Consider the following 18,638-nt stretch of genomic DNA (forward strand, 5'->3'; position numbering starts at 1 on the left):
TCTTATTTCCTTGAGCAGTGGTTTGTAGTTCTCCTCGAAGAGGTCCTTCACATCCCTTGTAAGTTGTATTCCTAGCTATTTAATTCTCTTTGTAGCAACTGTGAATGAGAGTTCACTCATGATTTGGCTCTCTATTATTGTGTATAGGAATGCTTGTGATTTTTGCACATTGATTTTGTATCCTGAGACTTTGCTGAAATTGCTTATCAGCCTAAGGAGTTTTTGGGCTGAGACTATGGAGTTTTGTAAATATACAATTATGTCATCTGCAAACAGAGACAATTTGACTTCTTCTCTTCCTATCTGAATACGCTTTATTTCTTTCTCTTGCCTGATTGCCCTGGCCAGAACTTCCAATACTATGTTCAATAGCAGTGGTGAGAGAGGGCATCCTTGTCTTGTGCCGGTTTTCAAAAGGAATGCTTTCAGCTTTTGCCCATTCAATATGATATTGGCTGTGGCTTTGTCATGAATAGCTCTTATTATTTTGAGATATGTTCAGTTAATACCTAGTTTATTTAGTGTTTTTTTTAGCATGAAGGGGTGTTGAATTTTATCGAAGGCCTTTTCTGCATCTATTGAGATAATCATGTGGTTTGTGTCATTGGTTCTGCTTATGTGATGGATTATATTTATTGATTTGTGTATTGATTACATTTATTGATTTGCACTGAACTAGCCTTGCATCCCAGAGATGAAGCCAACTTGATCATGGTGGATACACTTTTTGATATGCTGCTGGATTCAGTTTGCCAGTATTTTATTGAGGATTATCGCATTAGTGTTCATCAGGGATATTGGCCTGAAATTTTCTTTTTTTTGTTTTGTCTCTGCTAGGTTTTGGTATCAGGATGATGCTGGCCTCATAAAATGAGTTAGGGAGGAGTCCCTTTTTTTCTATTGTTTGGAATAGTTTTAGAAGGAATGGTACCAGCTCCTCTTAGTACCTCTAGTAGAATTCAGCTGTGAATCCATCTGGTCCTGGGCTTTTGTTGGTTGGTAGGCTATTAATTATTGCCTCAATTTCAGAACTTGTTGTTGGTCTATTCAGGGATTCAACTTCTTCCGGGTTTAGTCTTGTGAGGATGTGTGTGTCCAGGAATTTACCCATTTCTTCTACATTTTCTAGTTCATTTTTGTAGAGGTGCTTATAGTATTTTCTGATGGTAGTTTGTATTTCTGTGGGATCATTGGTGATATCCCCTTTATCTTTTTTTGTGTGTGACTATTTGATTCTTCTTTCTTTTCTTGTTTATTAGTCTGGCTAGTGGCTTATCTATTTTATTAATCTTTTCAAAAAACCAGCTCCTGGGTTCACTGATTTTTTTGAAGGGTTTTTGTGTCTCTATCTCCTTCAGTTCTGCTCTGCTCTTAGTTATTTCTTGTCTTCTGCTAGCTTTTGAATTTGTTTGCTCTTGCTTCTCTAGTTCTTTTAATTGTGATATTAGGGAGTCGATTTTAGACCTTTCCTGCTTTCTCATGTGGGCAGTTAGTGCTATAGATTTCCCTGTAAACACTGCTTTAGCTGTGTCCTAGATTCTGTTATGTTGTGTCTTTGTTCCCATTGGTTTCAAAGAACTTACTTACTTCTGCCTTAATTTTGTTATTTACCCAGAAGTCATTCAGGAGCAGGTTGTGCAGTTTCCATGTAGTTGTGCGGTTTTGAGTGAGTTTCTTAATCCTGAGTTCTAATTTGATTGCACTGTGGTCTGAGAGACTGTTTGTTATGATTTCTATTCTTTTGCATTTGCTGAGGAGTGTTTTACTTCCAATTATGTGGTCAATTTTGGAATAAATGCTATGTGGTGCTGAGAAGAATGTATATTCTGTTGATTTGGGGTGGAGAGTTCTGTAGATGTCTATTAGGTCCGTTTGGTCCAGAGCTGAGTTCAAGTCCTGAATATCCTTGTTAATTTTCTGCCTCACTGATCTGTCTAATATTGACAGTTGGGCATTAAAGTCTCCGCCTATTATTGTGTGGAAGTCTAAGTCTCTTTGTAGGTCACTCAGGACTTGCTGTATGAATCTGGGTGCTCCTGTATTGGGTGCATATATATTTAGGATAGTTAGCTCTTCTTGTTGCATCGATCCCTTTACCATTATGTAATGTCCTTCTTTGTCTTTTTTGATCTTTGTTGGTTTAAAGTCTGTTTTATCAGAGACGAGGATTGCAAGCCTCGCATTTTTTTTATTTTTATTTTTTGCTTTCCATTTGTTTGGTAAATATTCCTCCATTCCTTTATTTTGAGTCTATGTGTGTCTTTGCACAAGAGATGGGTCTCCTGAATACAGCACACTGATGGGTCTTGGCTGTTTATCCAGTTTTCCAGTCCGTGTCTTTTAATTGGGGCATTTAGCTCATTTACATTTAAGGTTAATATTGTTATGTATGAATTTGATCCTGTCATTATGATGTTAGCTGGTTATTTTGCCCATTAGTTGATGCAGTTTCTTCATAGTGTCCATGGTTTTTACATTTTGGTATGTTTTTGCAGTGGCTGGTACTAGTTTTTCATTTCCATATTTAGTGCTTCCTTCAGGAGTTCTTGTAAGGCAGGCCTGGTGGTGACAGAATATCTCAGCATTTGCTTGTCTGTAAAGGATCTTATTTCTCCTTTGCTTATGAAGCTTAGTTTGGCTGGATATGAAATTCTGGGTTGAAAATTCTTTTCTTTAAGAACATTGAATGTTGGCCCCCATTCTCTTCTGGCTTGTAGGTTTTCTGCAAAGTGATCTGCATTAGTCTGATGGGCTTCTCTTTGTAGGTAACCTGACCTTTCTCTCTGGCTGCCCTTATCATTTTTTCCTTCATTTCAACCTTGGTGAATCTGACGATAATGTGTCTTGGGGTTGCTCTTCCCGAGGAGGAGTATCTTTGTGGCATTCTCTGTATTTCCTAAAGTTGAATGTTGGCCTGTCTTGTTAGGTTGGGGGAGTTCTCTTGCAGAATATCTTGAAGTGTGTTTTCCAACTTTGTTCCATTCTCCCTGTCACTTTTGGGTACGCCAATCAAATGTAGGTTTGGTCTTTTCACATAGTCTCATATTTCTTGGAGGCTTTGTTTGTTCATTTTCATTCTTTTTTCTCTAATCTTATCTTCACACTTTATTTTATTAAGTTGATCTCCAATCTCTGATATCCTTTCTTCCACTAGATCGATTCATCTATTACTTGTGTATGCCTCATGAAGTTTTCGTGCTGTGTTTTCAGCTTTATCAGGTCATTTATGTTCTTCTCTAAATTGGTTATTCTAGTTAGCAGTTTCTGTAACCTTTTATCAAGGTTCTTAGCTTCCTTGCATTGGGTTAGAACATGCTCCATTAGCTTGGAGGAGTTTGTTATTACCCACTTTCTGAAGCCTACTTCTGTCAATTCATCAAACTCATTTTCCATCCAGTTTTGTTCCCTTGCTAGCAAGGAGTTCTGATTCTTTGGAGGAGAAGAGGCATCCTGGTTTTTGGAATTTTCAGCATTTTTATGCTGGTTTTTCCTCATCTTTGTGGATTTATCTACCTTTGATCTTTGATGTTGGTGACCTTTGAATGGGGTTTTTGCATGGTCGTTCTTTTTGTTGATGTTAATGTTGTTGCTGTTTGTTAGTTTTCCTTCTAACAGTCAGGCCGCTCTGCTGCAGGTCTGCTGGAGTTTGCTGGAGGTCCACCCCAGACCCTGTTTGCCTGGGTATCAGCAGTGGAAGCTGCAGAATAGCAAAGATTGCTCCCTGCTCCTTCCTCTGGAAGCTTTGTTCCAGAGGGACACTCAACATATACCAGCTGGAGCTCTCCTATATTAGGTGTCTGTTGACCCGTGCTGGGAGGTTTCTCCCAGTCAGGAGGCACGGGGGTCAGGGACCCACTTGAGGAGGCCGTCTGTCCCTTAGCAGAGTTCGAGCTCTGTGATGGGAGATCCACTGCTCTCTTCAGAGCTGGCAGGCAGGAATGTTTAAGTCTGCTGGAGCTTTGCTCACAGCTGCCCTTTCCCCCACATGCTGTGTCCCAAGGAGATGGGAATTTTCTCTATAAGCCCCTGGCTGGGGCTGCTGCCCTTCTTTCAGAGATGCCTGGCCCAGAGAGTAGGAATCTAGAGAGAGAGTCTGGCTACAGAGGCTTTTCTGAGCTGTGGTGGGTTCTGCCCAGTTTGAACTTCCTGGAGGCTTTGTTTACACTGTGAGGGGATAACTGCCTACTCAAGCCTCAGTAATGGCAGATGCCCCTCTCCCCACCAAGCTCCAGCATTCCAAGTCAACTTCAGACTGCTGTCCTGGCAGCGAGAATTTCCAGTCGTTGGATCTTTGCTTGCTGGGCTCCATGGGGGTGGAATCTGTTGAGCTAGACCACTTGGCTCCCTGGCTTCAGTTCCCTTTCCAGGGTAGTGAATGGTTCTGTCTTGCTGGTGTTCCAGGCACCCCTGGGGTATGAAAAAAAAAAACACCTGCAGCTAGCTCAGTGTCTCCCCAGTCGGCCACCCAGTTTTGTGCTTGAAACCCTGGGCCCTGGTGATGTAGGCACCCGGGCAATCTCTGGGTCTGTGGGTTGCGAAGACCTTGAAAAAAGTGTAGTATCTTGGCTGGATAGCACCGTACCTCACGGCACAGTCCCTCATGGCTTCCCTTGGCTGGGGGAGGGAGTTCTCCAACCCCTCGCGCTTCCCTGGTGAAGCGACGCCCTCCGTGGGCTGCACCCGCTGTCTAACTAGTTACAGTGAGATGAACCAAGTACCTCTGTTGGAAATGCAGAAATCGCCTGCATTCTGTATTGGTCTTGCTGGAAGCTGCAGACTGGAGCTGTTCCTATTTGGCCATCTTGCCAACCACCTCCTCTACTAACTCTTTTATAGTTTCATCTTTTTACCTTTAATGCACTAATCTTTCCGGAATTTATTTTGGTGTATTTCATGAGGTAAGGCTCTAACCGTCTTTCCAAAAGGATAACCAATTATCTTAGCACTATTGGTTGAGTAATTAACCTTGTCCCCATGGATTTGACACGCTAAGTTCATAAATTCTTATTTTCCTGTTGCCTTTCATTGTTCTCTGCTCCACTGATCTGGCCCCATGAAATGTACCAGTTTTTAGACTGTTTAGCCATGTTTTATAGTATATTTTAACTGCAGTTAATGGATTCCTTCTCTTTATGCTTCATTTTTGGTATATATCTTATATGAACTTTAGAATTTTTATTGTTAAATTCTTAAATTCTATTGGAAATTTTGATTTGAATTGCCTTAAATTCATACATTTGTTTAGTGCAGAATTGATATGTTTGTTAATATTAATTCTGTTTGGTAACATATATGTCTCATTTTTCTCCTAAATTCTTTCACATTCCTACATAATGTTTTGATTTTTTTCTTTATAAACATTATTCGTATATGCACAGGAGTTTATTCCTACACATCTATTTTTATTGCTAGGTAAAAATATACTTTTCTTTTTTTTACAGAGTGCTTATTGTTGGTACATAGGTGATATTGATTTTATATATTTAATTTTTAAACATCCATGTTTGTGTATTCATAAATTCAATTGGTTTTTCAGCTGATTCTCGTAGCTTTTTTAGGTAAAGACTGAAAGAAATGAAAAATTTGTTTCTTTTGGAACAATATGCTCTCAAGTTTCTATTTAATCTTATTTCAGAATTGAAATAATAAAGATGATATATACAAGTCACAAATTCACAGCACATTCTCTTCATTAGAGTAAACCAAATGAAACGTCAGTATGTATTAATAACATAACCACCATCTTTTTATCATTGTCTTTTCAGATTTAAGGAACATTAAGATTTCACAACATTTTAATATATTTGCACTTAAAGATTATGTAAAATTATTTTCAATGCAAACCTTAAATAATATTTTCATTTCTGAATAGTTTTTATTCCATAACTTAAATATCACTATTTTCAATGTAATCTTTTTTACTATAAAAAAGGATGTGTACTATTTAGATGTAATTACTTGTAGTTCTTTATTTTTTATAGTTCTTAAATGCTATTCTAGTCAATCATTACATACCCACTGAAGAAATGAAAGATTCTTATTAATAATTGCTGAGAGCATGGCTATTGGGTATCCTTTATTTGTTCCCCCCTTGCTAGAGAAGAACATTGGAAAGTAGTATTTCAGTTTCTTCATAAATATACCAGTAATTGATATGGCCAAGTGAGTGTTTAAACCTGGACTCACCTGTGAATTTGTAATTGGTATGCTTTCCAAGGTGTGATTTAATGTAGAAATATAAACTTGAGCTCCTTAAAATGATTGGTTTAAATATTGATTTAAAAAATAGTCAATAATAGTAGCAGTAGGGTAGATACATGCATATTGCTTTTTGATTGAAAGAGCATACCATCCAGAGTATTATCTTTGCACTTATGACAGTTGTAAGACCAAAGCTTAGACTTGCTATTCTCTTGTGAATTACTTACATGAAATTTTTTTTGTAATGTTTATTCATCATATTGCATGTGAAATCACCCAGCTATAAGATGTTATCCTTGCAAGTACCTATAGTACACATCTATAGTTTCCTCTGGTAATCTAGGAGAAAAATTCATTGTGAATTTTTTTAAGTTGTGAGTTCTAGGATCCTTCTGCTTTGCCAGCCTGTAGTTACTGAAAATGAAATTGAGCCTTTGCATTTAGAGTGATGATGAAGGTAATTGGCATTCATATGTAATAAATGGATTTATATTTAAATAAATGAAATAATTGCTTTCCCACAGCTGAGTGTGTTACACTCATTGGTATGTGTTGAATTACACATTTTGTTTTCCATTTGGAACTTAAGAATTCTTACTATGTTAATAAGTTTGGGAATTTTGTAAACTTTGACATTGTAAATTATCTAGGGAGTCATGGACTATCATGGACTACTTTGTATATGTGGCAGAAAAGTTTTTAATAATTTAAGGTTGCATACACTCTTACAATATTCTGAAGGATCAAGTAGGTCTTGGTGTTTTTATTTTCTAGAATGTTCTGAGGGATCTGGAAAAGAGAAAAGCTGATTTAAATACCATCACAGAGAGTAGTGCTGCCCTGCAAAACTTGATTGAGGGCAGTGAGCCTATTTTAGAAGAGAGGCTCTGTGTCCTTAATGCTGGGTGGAGCCGAGTTCGTACCTGGACTGAAGATTGGTGCAATACCTTGATGGTATGTCTCAGGAAAAAGTTGATGAAATCTTCTCCTCTCTTCTAGTTATTTTTTAAATGAATACAACTTTGATTAAATTTCAAATCCTGTTTACTGTGTGTCACAGTGATGTTTTGCTTGTGAATTAATTTCATTAGACTAGGTTTTATTTTTTCTTTGGAAAGGTAATAACTAGAAAGAATTTACAGTGTTTCTAAATATTCATGATCTGCATGGAATGAGGTACTTTCATATTTTAGGAAATGCACCTTATTTGCTTTATTTTAATGATTTCATATTGTATTTGGTTTTCATACTATCAGAAGCTATTTTTATATGTAATCTTTATAGCGTTTGAATAATGGCTTACTGGTTAAGAGCACAGGTTCTAGCATCTGATGGCCTATGTAAAAATTTTCACTACTAGCTCGGTAACATTGGTCAAGTTACTTAAACATTCTCTAAACCTCAGTTGTTTGATTTGTAAAATGGACATTATTATATCTATCTCATACAGTTTTGCAATGATTAATTATGAGCCTTAAACATGTAGTGCTCTTAAATAACTATATGCAAAACAACCAATTTTAGATTTTGCTATGATTATAATTATTAAATATTGTATATGTGTTAGTCTTTGGTTATACCACTACTCTGTAAATTATCTCGTGGAAATAGTTACCACTTAATTTTTATAGTGGTTTTATGTTCCTATGATACTAACTGTGAATATATGGCCACCCCACCCTCCTCTGCTGAGGAAGGCATTGTCATTTATAAATTTTTTTTTAATTCTGAAATACCTGAGATAGGACTTTTATCAAATTTATAGAATTACTAGGTAATGGATAGAGACATCAAAAATACATTATTGTGTGTTTGAATATTTATTTAAATTCATCAGGATGTGTAGGGCAATGAAGAGCATGGGCTTTGCTCATGATCTCTAACAGATTTATATCCACAGTCCATGACTTATTATCTGCTTAACCTTAGCTAAGTTACTTAATGTTACTAAGCTTCAATTTCCATATGTACAGAATGAGAACAAAGGTATATACCTAACAGAGTTGTTAAATATTGAATATAATAGTGAATATGAGATTCTTGGCTCAAGAATATGCTCATTAAATATTTTATATATTAATTTTTAATTACTAGCTTTATTTCACATTCTTATGGCCCTTATTTCTGTATTCTTCAGTCTATACCTTTCAAACTCTCCATTCAAGCAGCATCTTTCTTGTGCTGTTAGAACATTTGATTTACCTGCTTAATAGGGGTAAACAAGTCTGGCGCTCATCAGTTCTACCTACTTAGAATCCAGATCACTGTTGATATTTTCTCATATCATTTATTAGTTAACATTTTCTTTTTTTTAATGTTTATTTTAAGTTCAGGGGTACAAGTGCAAGTTTCTTTTATTTTTATATAATTTATTTGTTCACTTTTTTTTTTTTTTGAGGCTAGGTGTCACTCTGTCACCCATGCTGGAGTGCAGTGGTATGATCATGGGCCACTGCAACCTCGACCTCCCCAGGCTCAGGTGATCCTTCCACCTCAGCCTTGCGAGTAGCTGGGACTACCGTCATGCACCACCACACCCGGCTAATTTTTTTATTTTTTGTAGAGGGGGGTTTCACTATGTTGTTCAGGCTGGTCTTGAATTCCTGAGGTCAAGTAATCCTCCCATCGGGACCTCCCAAAGTACTGGATTACAGGCGTGAGCCACCACACCCAGCCTACATTTTCTTTTTTCAACTATTTTTCATATAGATTAATAATTTCTTTCTTTGTAAAAACTTTTACTGTCTAAGTATTTTCCAGTTTCTTTTATCTCACAAAATATAATTGTTAAAGGTTAATTTCATCATAAGCCTTGTTACCCTTTTTGGTCACACTCTAACTTCTTGCCTTAGATTAACTGTTTTTCCCAGTCATAATCTGCTTAACTCTTGCTTCTGTTTTCAAATGTGTTCTGTCAAGCACATTTCATGTCCTGTTTCAGTACATCTTGCTGTGGTCTGTGCCAGATGTAATATTAAGGGCTGGTGATACTGAGGTGAGGAGACAAAGGCACTGTCCTTTGAGCAGAGCATACAGAATCTTTTTCAATTCATATTTTCATCATTTTTAAAAATTATTCCTTAAATGAGTTTTTAAAAAATATGGGCCAGGTGCGGTGGTGCACACCTGTAATCCCAGCACTTTGGGAGGCTGAGGCGGGTGGATCACGAGGTCAAGAGATCGAGACCATCGTGGCCAACATGGTGAAACCCCGTCTCTACTAAAAATACAAAAATTAGCTGAGTGTGGTGGTGCACGCCTGCAGTCCCATCTACTTGGGAGGCTGAGGCAGGAGAATCACTTGAACCCAGAAGGTGGAGGTTGCAGTGAGCTGAGATTGTGCCACTATACTCCGGCCTGGCAACAGAGTAATACTCCATCTCAAAAAAAAAAAGATTGAAGAGGGTAAATCAGATCAGTTGTAATATAAGAATAAGGAATAAGAGATGAACTTGCATTGAAATTGAAAAAGAAACTTTCACCTTTTATTCTGCTTCAACTTTTTATTGTGTTGAGGTGTAAATCAAATAAATTTAAAAAGTGTTAAGCACCATAGTTATGCATTTTTAGGAATGAGATTTATTCACTGAAGAAGAGCCCTGCAGGAAGGTGAAAGCTCTTCTTTAAATTCATGATACAGTTTGCTCTTTGAAGGTCTTTTAAATCTCTTTTAAGATTGTAATCTTAAATATTTCATATGGTTATGTAAGCATTTTATTAATTCCTTTGTAGAATCATCAGAACCAGCTAGAAATATTTGATGGAAATGTGGCTCACATAAGTACCTGGCTGTATCAAGCTGAAGCTCTATTGGATGAAATTGAAAAGAAACCAGCAAGTAAACGGGAAGAAATTGTGAAGGTAGCAAACATAGAGACATCAGTAACACTTTTGGGAGTGGAATGTTTCATTGTCATGTTTTCTCCTGTGGAATGCTCTAAGTTACTTATGCTCTCATTCCTCCCAAGCATTAGATTCATTAACATTTATTTTGATGAGAGAAACTGAGACAATAAGAGACAAACTCAATAACAGACGAACTTGAATTGAAATTGAAAGACTAGTAAGAGATTTCAGCACAATCAACCAGAGTAAGAGCTATTCACATAAGATGCCAATAAGTCTTGCTTACTTTTGTATTCTCCATTGAGTGCTGCTTACTTCTGTATTCTCCAGTGAGTCTTACTTACTTTTGTATTCTCCAATAAGTCTGTCTTACTTCTGTACTCTCCAGTGAGTCTTACATACTTTTGTATTCTCTAGTGAGTCTCACTTCTGTGTTTTCCACTGAGAGTTACTTACCTCTGTTCTCCAGTGAGTCCTATGTGAACAGCTCTCACCTGGTTGATTATGCTGAAATCTCTTACTGGGGATCCCAGATATTTATTTAAACTCCCTTTCCATTCTGTATAAGCATCACACTCATGTTTGGGTTTGATTTTTCCCATGAGATAATTTTGTGTTTTCTTATACTTAGCGTTTAGTATCTGAGCTGGATGATGCCAGCCTCCAGGTTGAAAATGTCCGCGATCAAGCCCTTATTTTGATGAATGCCCGTGGAAGCTCAAGCAGGGAGCTTGTAGAACCAAAGTTAGCTGAGCTGAATAGGAACTTTGAAAAGGTGTCTCAACATATCAAAAGTGCCAAAGTGAGTAATTATGTTTTTAGAGTAAACCATTTTTCCTATGGGTATGTATCTAAATGATAGTCATACAGTATATACATCAACAATTTTTGTTTTGTTATTTTAATTTTATTATTTTCTCTCTCTGTCACCCAGACTGGAGTGCAGTGGCATGATCTCACTGCAACCTCTGCCTTCTGGGTGCAAGCTATTCTCGGGCCTCAGCCTCCCGAGTAGCTGGGATTACGGGCAACTGCCACCATGCCCAGCTAAATTTTGTATTTTTTTCAGGAGAGATAGGGTTTCACCATCTTGGCCAGGCTGGTCTCGAGCTGCTGACCTCAAGTGATCTACCCGCCTTGGCTCCCAAAGTGCTGGGATTACAGGTGTGAGCTGCTGCACCCAGCCAACGATTTTTAAATTAAAATGTTTTTAATCACTTTTTCTTTGAATGGAGCATTTGTCTGTATTTATTTGTGATTGTGGGTACGAAGGAGAGAAAACAAGCAATTAGTATTGAAGAAAATAACCTATTTGAGAAAAGGTTTCAAAGACTCAGTCAAAGGTTAGAATTGGTTATGAAATGATGAAACTAATTCCCAAGCTACGGATGAATATTAAACCCTTTATTTTATGGTCACACTCTATGTATATGTTCACATTGCACACATCACAGAACTTGTTTTTTGTGTTTTACATGATGACAAATCTAAAAGTTACAGATAATTTCACAGTTTAATCCTAATGTAGGAAAGTACTACCTGATTTTATAAATTTAAAAAAGAGCTTTAGACATTTAATTAACAGGGTAATAAATAGGAGCTTTATGAGAGAGTGCTACTTTTCCCATACTTAGCAAACCCCAGATGGTATTTATCTGCATTTAATTTTATTAAAATTGTTTTATTGAGTTTTAGTTAAACAAATATAAAATTTTTCTACGTAGATGTTATCTGAAAAGATGACATTGAGAAATATGCACTTCTTTGACATTAGTATATGAAAATCCAAGGGGAATTCTACTGAGGAAACTTAACTGGGAGACATTCTGTGAGGTGTCCCTGCGCTGGGGGCTGGGTGGCTGTTCTTCCTTTCTGTGGCCATGGTAAGGATAGTTTCTGGATCATGGCCATGGTTTCCTGCTGTGCTCGCCTGTGGTCTCCAAATCCACGCCACAACACTCCCGGCAGCCACAATGAATTGCAACACTATGTCACATCCCTGGCTAGAGTTTGGAGAAAACGGGTAATTCAGAGAAGTCTGAACTGGTAAAATCATTGCCATATAAATGAGTGAAACCGAAGTTAGCTGAGCTGAATAGGAAAGTCAATTAAAAAAATGTTAGTTTCTCTCTTGACACCCCGTCTCTCTGATTAATGATGGAAAGTCAAATTAAAAATCTATTTTCAGAGAATTCTTTTCCTTCTACAGTTGCTAATTGCTCAGGAACCATTATCATACCAATGTTTGGTCACCACTGAAGCATTTGAAACTGGTGTGCCTTTCTCTGACTTGGAAAAATTAGAAAATGACTTAGAAAATATGTTAAAAGTTGTGGAAAAACACTTGGAATCCAGTGATGAAGATGGAAAGGTTGGTTCAAGGAGATTTCAAAACCATGGTGTTCTCATTTTTCTTCTCTATTAATTTTATTTTTATATCAGTGATGTTTACCCATATAATCTGTCAAACATGATGAAACAGATTCAAATGTGGTTTTTCTCTGTATGTCAATGTAAGTCACATGATTTATGTGCTTAAAAAGAAAATAGACACAGTTTCTGAACCAGACATAATCCTTAGTATTATCTAATGTTTGCTAAACTCTCTTTGAGATATTTTATCTTCAAATGTAAAATATCTTTAAAAAAACATAAATTTTTTGATCATTCAGGTTACTATATCTTGACTTACACTATACTAAGTAAGTTAATTTTCCTCCTTATGAGCTGATAGGAAGTGACCTTTTGCATTTTTCTTTTGAGTCATTTTTTTTTCCTTTAAAAAATTTAGATGGATGAGGAGAGAGTCCAGATTGAGGAAGTTCTACAAAGAGGAGAAGAAATGTTACATCAACCTATGGAAGATAATAAAAAAGAAAAGATCCGTTTGCAGTTATTACTTTTGCATACAAGATACAACAAAATTAAGGTATTATGACTGGAGAGTCTCTGTTGCATTTAAATACCTTACTTAACTCTTGCCATTCAGACGTGTGATGCTGCATCACAGATGCTTTAAAACACACCAGTTGGAATATCATCTTCTCCTTTCTAGTGTGTGTTACTAGATGTGTTCATATTTTTGGATGGCGCAGAGCTCAAAATAGAAATGTAAAACCTTATTATTGGCCATCTCTTTTGGATTTCTGATTATGTTATCAAACCTAAAAGATCTATCTATTTCAGAAGTGGCTTCCTCCAATTCCATATTTTATTTGTGAAGGTCTTGGCTACGTGAAAAAAAAAGTTTCTAGTTTAAAAATAACTAAGTTTGTGAAAGTGATGTAATATAATTTATATTCTAGTGAAGATTCACTACCAGCTCCCTTTTTATTTCTTTATATTTTTCTTGTTTTTTAAAGATGGGGTCTCACTATGTTGCCCGGGCTCCTCTTGAACTCCTAGACTCAAGTGATCCTCCTGTGTCAGCCTCCCAAGTTGCTAGGACTACAGGTGTGGGCCACCATACCCAGCTCCAGCTCTTTTTAAAATGGCAATCTTGCTAGCTGCATTTTAAGTGTGCTGTTGTTCCCTGGGGTCCATTCTTTGGTAGTTCCTTCTAGAACGATTTTTATTTGATGACTTTGGAAATTAAGTAGATCGATTATGGTACCGTATTTTTACTGTACCTTTTCTATGTTTAGATATGTTTAGATACATAAATACTTCCAATTGTGTTTCAGAATTGCCTGTAGTATTCAGTACAATGATGTGCTGTAAAGTTTTAGCCTAGGAGCAATTGACTATACCACACAGCCTAAGAGTGCAGGAGGCTGCACCATCTAGGTTTGTGTAAGGGCACTCTATGATGTTTGCATGACAATGAAATGACCTAGAGACACATTTCTCAGAACATGTCCCTGTTATTAAGCAATGCATGACTATACTTCAAAAACTAGCCATTCTCTCAAGGCTGAAGCCTCAACATCCGTCTTAACTATTTCTTGTTCCTCACATATCTTCTCACATCACACTGAGTAGGCATTAGAACTGTTGAGTCTGCTTGAACCAACATACAGGTTTGAACCTGAAGTTAGATATTGCTGTACCAGCTGCTTGTTTTATGACCATGAGAAAGTGACTTAGCTTATTTTACTTCACTATCCTTTCCATAATTTAGACTAATGATTTTCTCCCATGATATTATATCCCATGGACATATTCTTATGTCTGTTTTTTCTCACTCTAGCACATCCTTTGTATCTTCCTCACAGTTATTCTCCCCGAAGTCATGGCTGATCATGTCATTCCTTCATCGAAGAAACTGTTTAGGAAAATATTGCAAAATACAGAAAAAGCTTTAAATGCAAGGCTTGTCAATATAACGACATACAAAGTCTTCAGTCTGACCCCTGGCTCCTTATGTCTTTGATTTGCTGTCACTTCCCATGTAGTACAGCTATGCTGGTTTTCTTTACATTTTCCTAAACACATCATGTGCCTTAGCACATCTGGGAACTTATTAATTTTATTCCCATTCCCTAGAGTGAGTTTTATCTTTTTAGGTTAGCTGAAAAATGCGTTATCTTTTAAGACTCAGCTCCATTTTTATTTCTAACTTCTGTCAGATTATATTATAGTTCCCTGCTTTATTGTGACTTTTTAAAATATCTTTCTTCCCTAATGCTTCTCCAAGTTTAGGCCATATCTTTTTCTTTTTTTTCAAAAATATATGCTTTTATTTTTCCATGATTACAAACTAGGCCATATCTTTTTCATCTTTGGGTCCGAAATCAGAAATTGTTACTGGCACAAAATAGAAATAAGTTTTCAGCTTTTAATACATAAATAAATTTGTTTGTTAAAAGTACTAATACATACTATATAAGCTAATTTCATTCTGGCTTTACTAACATTGGTAGGCCAACTATGATACAAACTTCAAATCTATAGTTTTCAAACTGGTGTGATTCTTAACTGTGAACATTAGAATTAAAAAAACTATGGTGCCCAAATCGAATTCCTGAACCAATTAAATCAGAATCTCTCAGGTTGGACCTAGGTGTGGGCATTTACAAAAACAAAACACAAAACATTTGTAGATGATTTTAATGTACAATTGGGATTGAGAAGCACTAGTTTACAGGACTCATTGTCTTATCTGAAATATATGTTAAGTGACCTTTTCCAATTTGTTTACTAGAGTATTACTGTTTTTAAATTATGTATGAGCACTTTATAAAGATATTAATCACTTGCCATAATTGCTATAAAATATTACCTTATTGATATTTATCTTCTAATTATTTTACCTTTAAGATATAACCATTTAAAATTTTTGTTTAGCCACAGGTGACTATGTTTTTCCTTAGTGATTTTTCGGGGGTTTCTGTTTTGGGATATAAAAAGTTTTTATCCTCCAGAAAGTTGATCAATATTCAATTCTGTTTAGTTCCAGGTTTTTCCTATGGTTTGGTAAAAATAAAACTTAGAAATTTAATAAAACACTCACTTAAAAATCTCTTTAATCTGGACTTTGCTATATGATGTGAGCTACATCATGTAACACTGTCTCATTTCAGTACTGACCTCTAGTGTATTTGTGTTTCTGTGTCCTAGGAGAATTCTTTAAAAATAAAATTGTCCAGAAGTAAAGTCTCGGTCAGATCTCGAGGACATTTTTTTAGTCCTAGGGCATTTTGATTGATCACTCTCTTGGGGAAAAAAAATCTATTTTGGGAATACAGAAAGCACATGTGTAAATCTTGAACGGCCTTGCTGCTTCTGCAAGAGTGTGAAGGCTCAGAAAAATCCTGGATTGTCCTATAGTCTGAAAAGAAAAAGAGGCAGTCTTAATGAATGTGAATTTTTTAAACTTGGAACTTTATGATACCTACTAACCTCCCTAGTTTATTCTAAAGCTTCAGGTACATGTGGTCTTGCAGAATGACAATCCATTATGTAACTGAAGAAGCAGCACAGGAATTCCAGTCTTGTAGTAGTAGCTGAGGTATAAAAGTGGCTCCCAACATTTACTTAATGGAGCAGATTAAAAAACAAATGTGGTGCTAAATGAGGAAAGTACTACAAAGGTAAATGTCCCTACAAGCATAATAAAGTAGTTGGATGTCTGGAGTTTTTTGGTCTTTTGGAAAACTGATGACCTTTCAGCAAAATCTTGGTTAATGGATGGGAAGCCAAGAAGGAAAACGGGTCCCAGTTTCCTGTTTTACTTTTTTGACATGATTACTCAACCTAGAAATACTTTCATTGGGCTATTTTCTTTTCCTTAAAGTTAAGAGGGAGAACAGTTGAGCCTAGTTTTCTGATCTTCCAAAATAAAAACACTGGCTTATTTGAAATGAAAATCCAAAAGAATTATTTTTGATTTTTTCTTTTCTTAAAAAATACTTAGCATCTTTTTATTCATAACTGGTTTCTGGGTAGATATGTTATTTATTTCAGCATTCTTTTATATTTGCTTAAAACACAGAATTTGTTTCCTTAGACATATGAGTAAATATCTAGAAATGCTTTCTGACCAAAATTTAAACATGTTGCATTAGGATAATAAAATTAATCTTGGAGACAAGTGTAATTAGTTCTGTTGTTAAAGTCAAGAAATGTATAGACCTGCTTCTAACTTGGCCATCCAGAACTACCCTCAATTGATGGAAGCAGTAGTTTAACAAATTCTAGGCGGCAATAATGCAGTCCTCTAGGTTCAACACCATGTTATCCACTCAGTGATTTTAGTCATGAGTCTTGGATTCATTTAAAGATTGGATTGTAACCATTTTCAAGATCACTAACTGAATTAACATGCATTTGTGATCATTTTAACTATCATCTTGAATTTACAGATGATTATCATTTTTTAGAAGTTCAACATAGGAGAAGTGAAAGTGTCAAAGAGGGTACCTTAATTCATGAGCAGCTGCACTTTGGCCCTTTGCAAGTGGTAATAGACAGCATTTATTAAATTGTGGCCATCTAGGAGTAAAGTATTTGAACTCCTGAAGGACTGGCGGTCCATCCCAGAGAGCACTTTATTGTTTAGAAAGCTCTGAGAAGAGGACCGGGCACGGTGGCTCATGCCTGTAATCCCAGCACTTTGGGAGGCTGAGGTCAGCTGATCACTTAAGGTTAAGAGTTTGAGGCCAGCCTGGCCAACATGGTGAAACCTCATCTCTACTAAAAATACAAAAGTTAGCTGGGCATGGTGGTGCATGCTTGTAATCCCAGCTACTCAGGAGGCTGAGACAGGAGAATTGCTTGAACCTGGGAGGTAGAGGTTGCAGTGAGCCGAGATCACACCACTGCACACCAGCCTGGGAGGCAGAGCAACACTCTGTCCCGTCCCCCAGCCCCAAAAAGAAAAATGAAGAAGAAAGCTCTGAGAAGAGGATCCAGAAAATCTATATTAGGGCAGATGAGTAGTCCATAGAGCCTCAAGTCTGTCTAAATATGACACTTCATGATCTATTTTCTAATGTAGGATATTCCTGCTCTGTAATATTATTCTCAGAAGTTAAGATTACATACTGAATTACCTGGATATTATTTTAATCAAAACCCTTTGTGCATTTCATGTTGTGTTATGGAAACATGTTTAATTTGTTTATATTTTTAGCAATGAGGCCCAATTTTAAAATTGTGATATTTTTAAAAGAGTGAAATAATAATGGTATCAAAATGTTTTATTTCATACAAAACTTTATGATTGGCAGGATATTCTCATTCTTTCAACAACTCAAGAAAGGAATTGTTACGTTTTTTGTTTGCTAACTGAGTTTAAATGACATAGATCTTAAAGCCTGTCAAATTAATAACATACTTATACTGTTTAATAGCATGCTGTAGATGAAAATTAGAATACAGATTGTTAATGGTTTCTGTTGCAAGGTAGGTTTATAATATAACACATTAAAACTAAGTTTTGAAAATTTAGTTCATAATATTGCATTCCTTCACACAATAGTCTTGTATTGTTATTATTCATTGTGGGGGTATTTTAAGAGAGAGAGAGATATATATATATATATATATATATATTTTTTTTTTTTTTTTTTTGCTGTTTTTGTAGGCAATCCCTATTCAACAGAGGAAAATGGGTCAACTTGCTTCTGGAATTAGATCATCACTTCTTCCTACAGATTATCTGGTTGAAATTAACAAAATTTTACTTTGCATGGATGATGTTGAATTATCGCTTAATGTTCCAGAGCTCAACACTGCTATCTACGAAGACTTCTCTTTTCAGGAAGACTCTCTGAAGGTAGACCTCTGGGCACTGTGTTTGAATGGCCACAGTTAATGTAGAAGTAGAGGAAGAAATTTGTTCTTGTGCCTAGTTAGATGGTCTATGTCTTTTACAGCTTGTGCCAGGGGATTAATAATATGTATGACTAGTAAAGCTTTCCTATATTGTCGAAGAAAATATAATAAATTTTGAATTTTAAAAAAGTGGGTATGGATTGTTAAATGTGCACAGTTATAAATTATTTGCAACATTAGAGCCTTGTTTAAAATTAAACAGAGACATAGACCACCTTCCTGTCTTATAAACTAGATTTTCAGTTGATGTTAATTGTCAGCATTTATCAGGCAATCTATAATGGTTTAAAATTGGCCAGTTGTTGAGGTATGGA

At 36.1% G+C, this 18,638-nt stretch overlaps 1 protein-coding gene across 2 annotated transcripts in view; it reads left to right on the top strand.

Moving 5' to 3' along the window:
- The window catches only part of UTRN (utrophin), a 573,765-nt gene that overhangs the window by 218,269 nt on the left and 336,858 nt on the right, over nt 1-18,638 (top strand). For both annotated transcript variants that reach the window (XM_030809793.1, XM_030809794.1), the window contains exons 35-40: nt 6,976-7,155; nt 9,934-10,062; nt 10,679-10,849; nt 12,257-12,418; nt 12,839-12,976; nt 18,074-18,265. In XM_030809793.1, the coding sequence (XP_030665653.1) occupies nt 6,976-7,155; nt 9,934-10,062; nt 10,679-10,849; nt 12,257-12,418; nt 12,839-12,976; nt 18,074-18,265 (972 nt within the window). The remainder of the gene's footprint in view (nt 1-6,975; nt 7,156-9,933; nt 10,063-10,678; nt 10,850-12,256; nt 12,419-12,838; nt 12,977-18,073; nt 18,266-18,638) is intronic.

Source organism: Nomascus leucogenys, chromosome 3 (assembly GCF_006542625.1).
Source record: "Nomascus leucogenys isolate Asia chromosome 3, Asia_NLE_v1, whole genome shotgun sequence".
In the NCBI taxonomy this organism is placed as follows: domain Eukaryota; kingdom Metazoa; phylum Chordata; class Mammalia; order Primates; family Hylobatidae; genus Nomascus; species Nomascus leucogenys.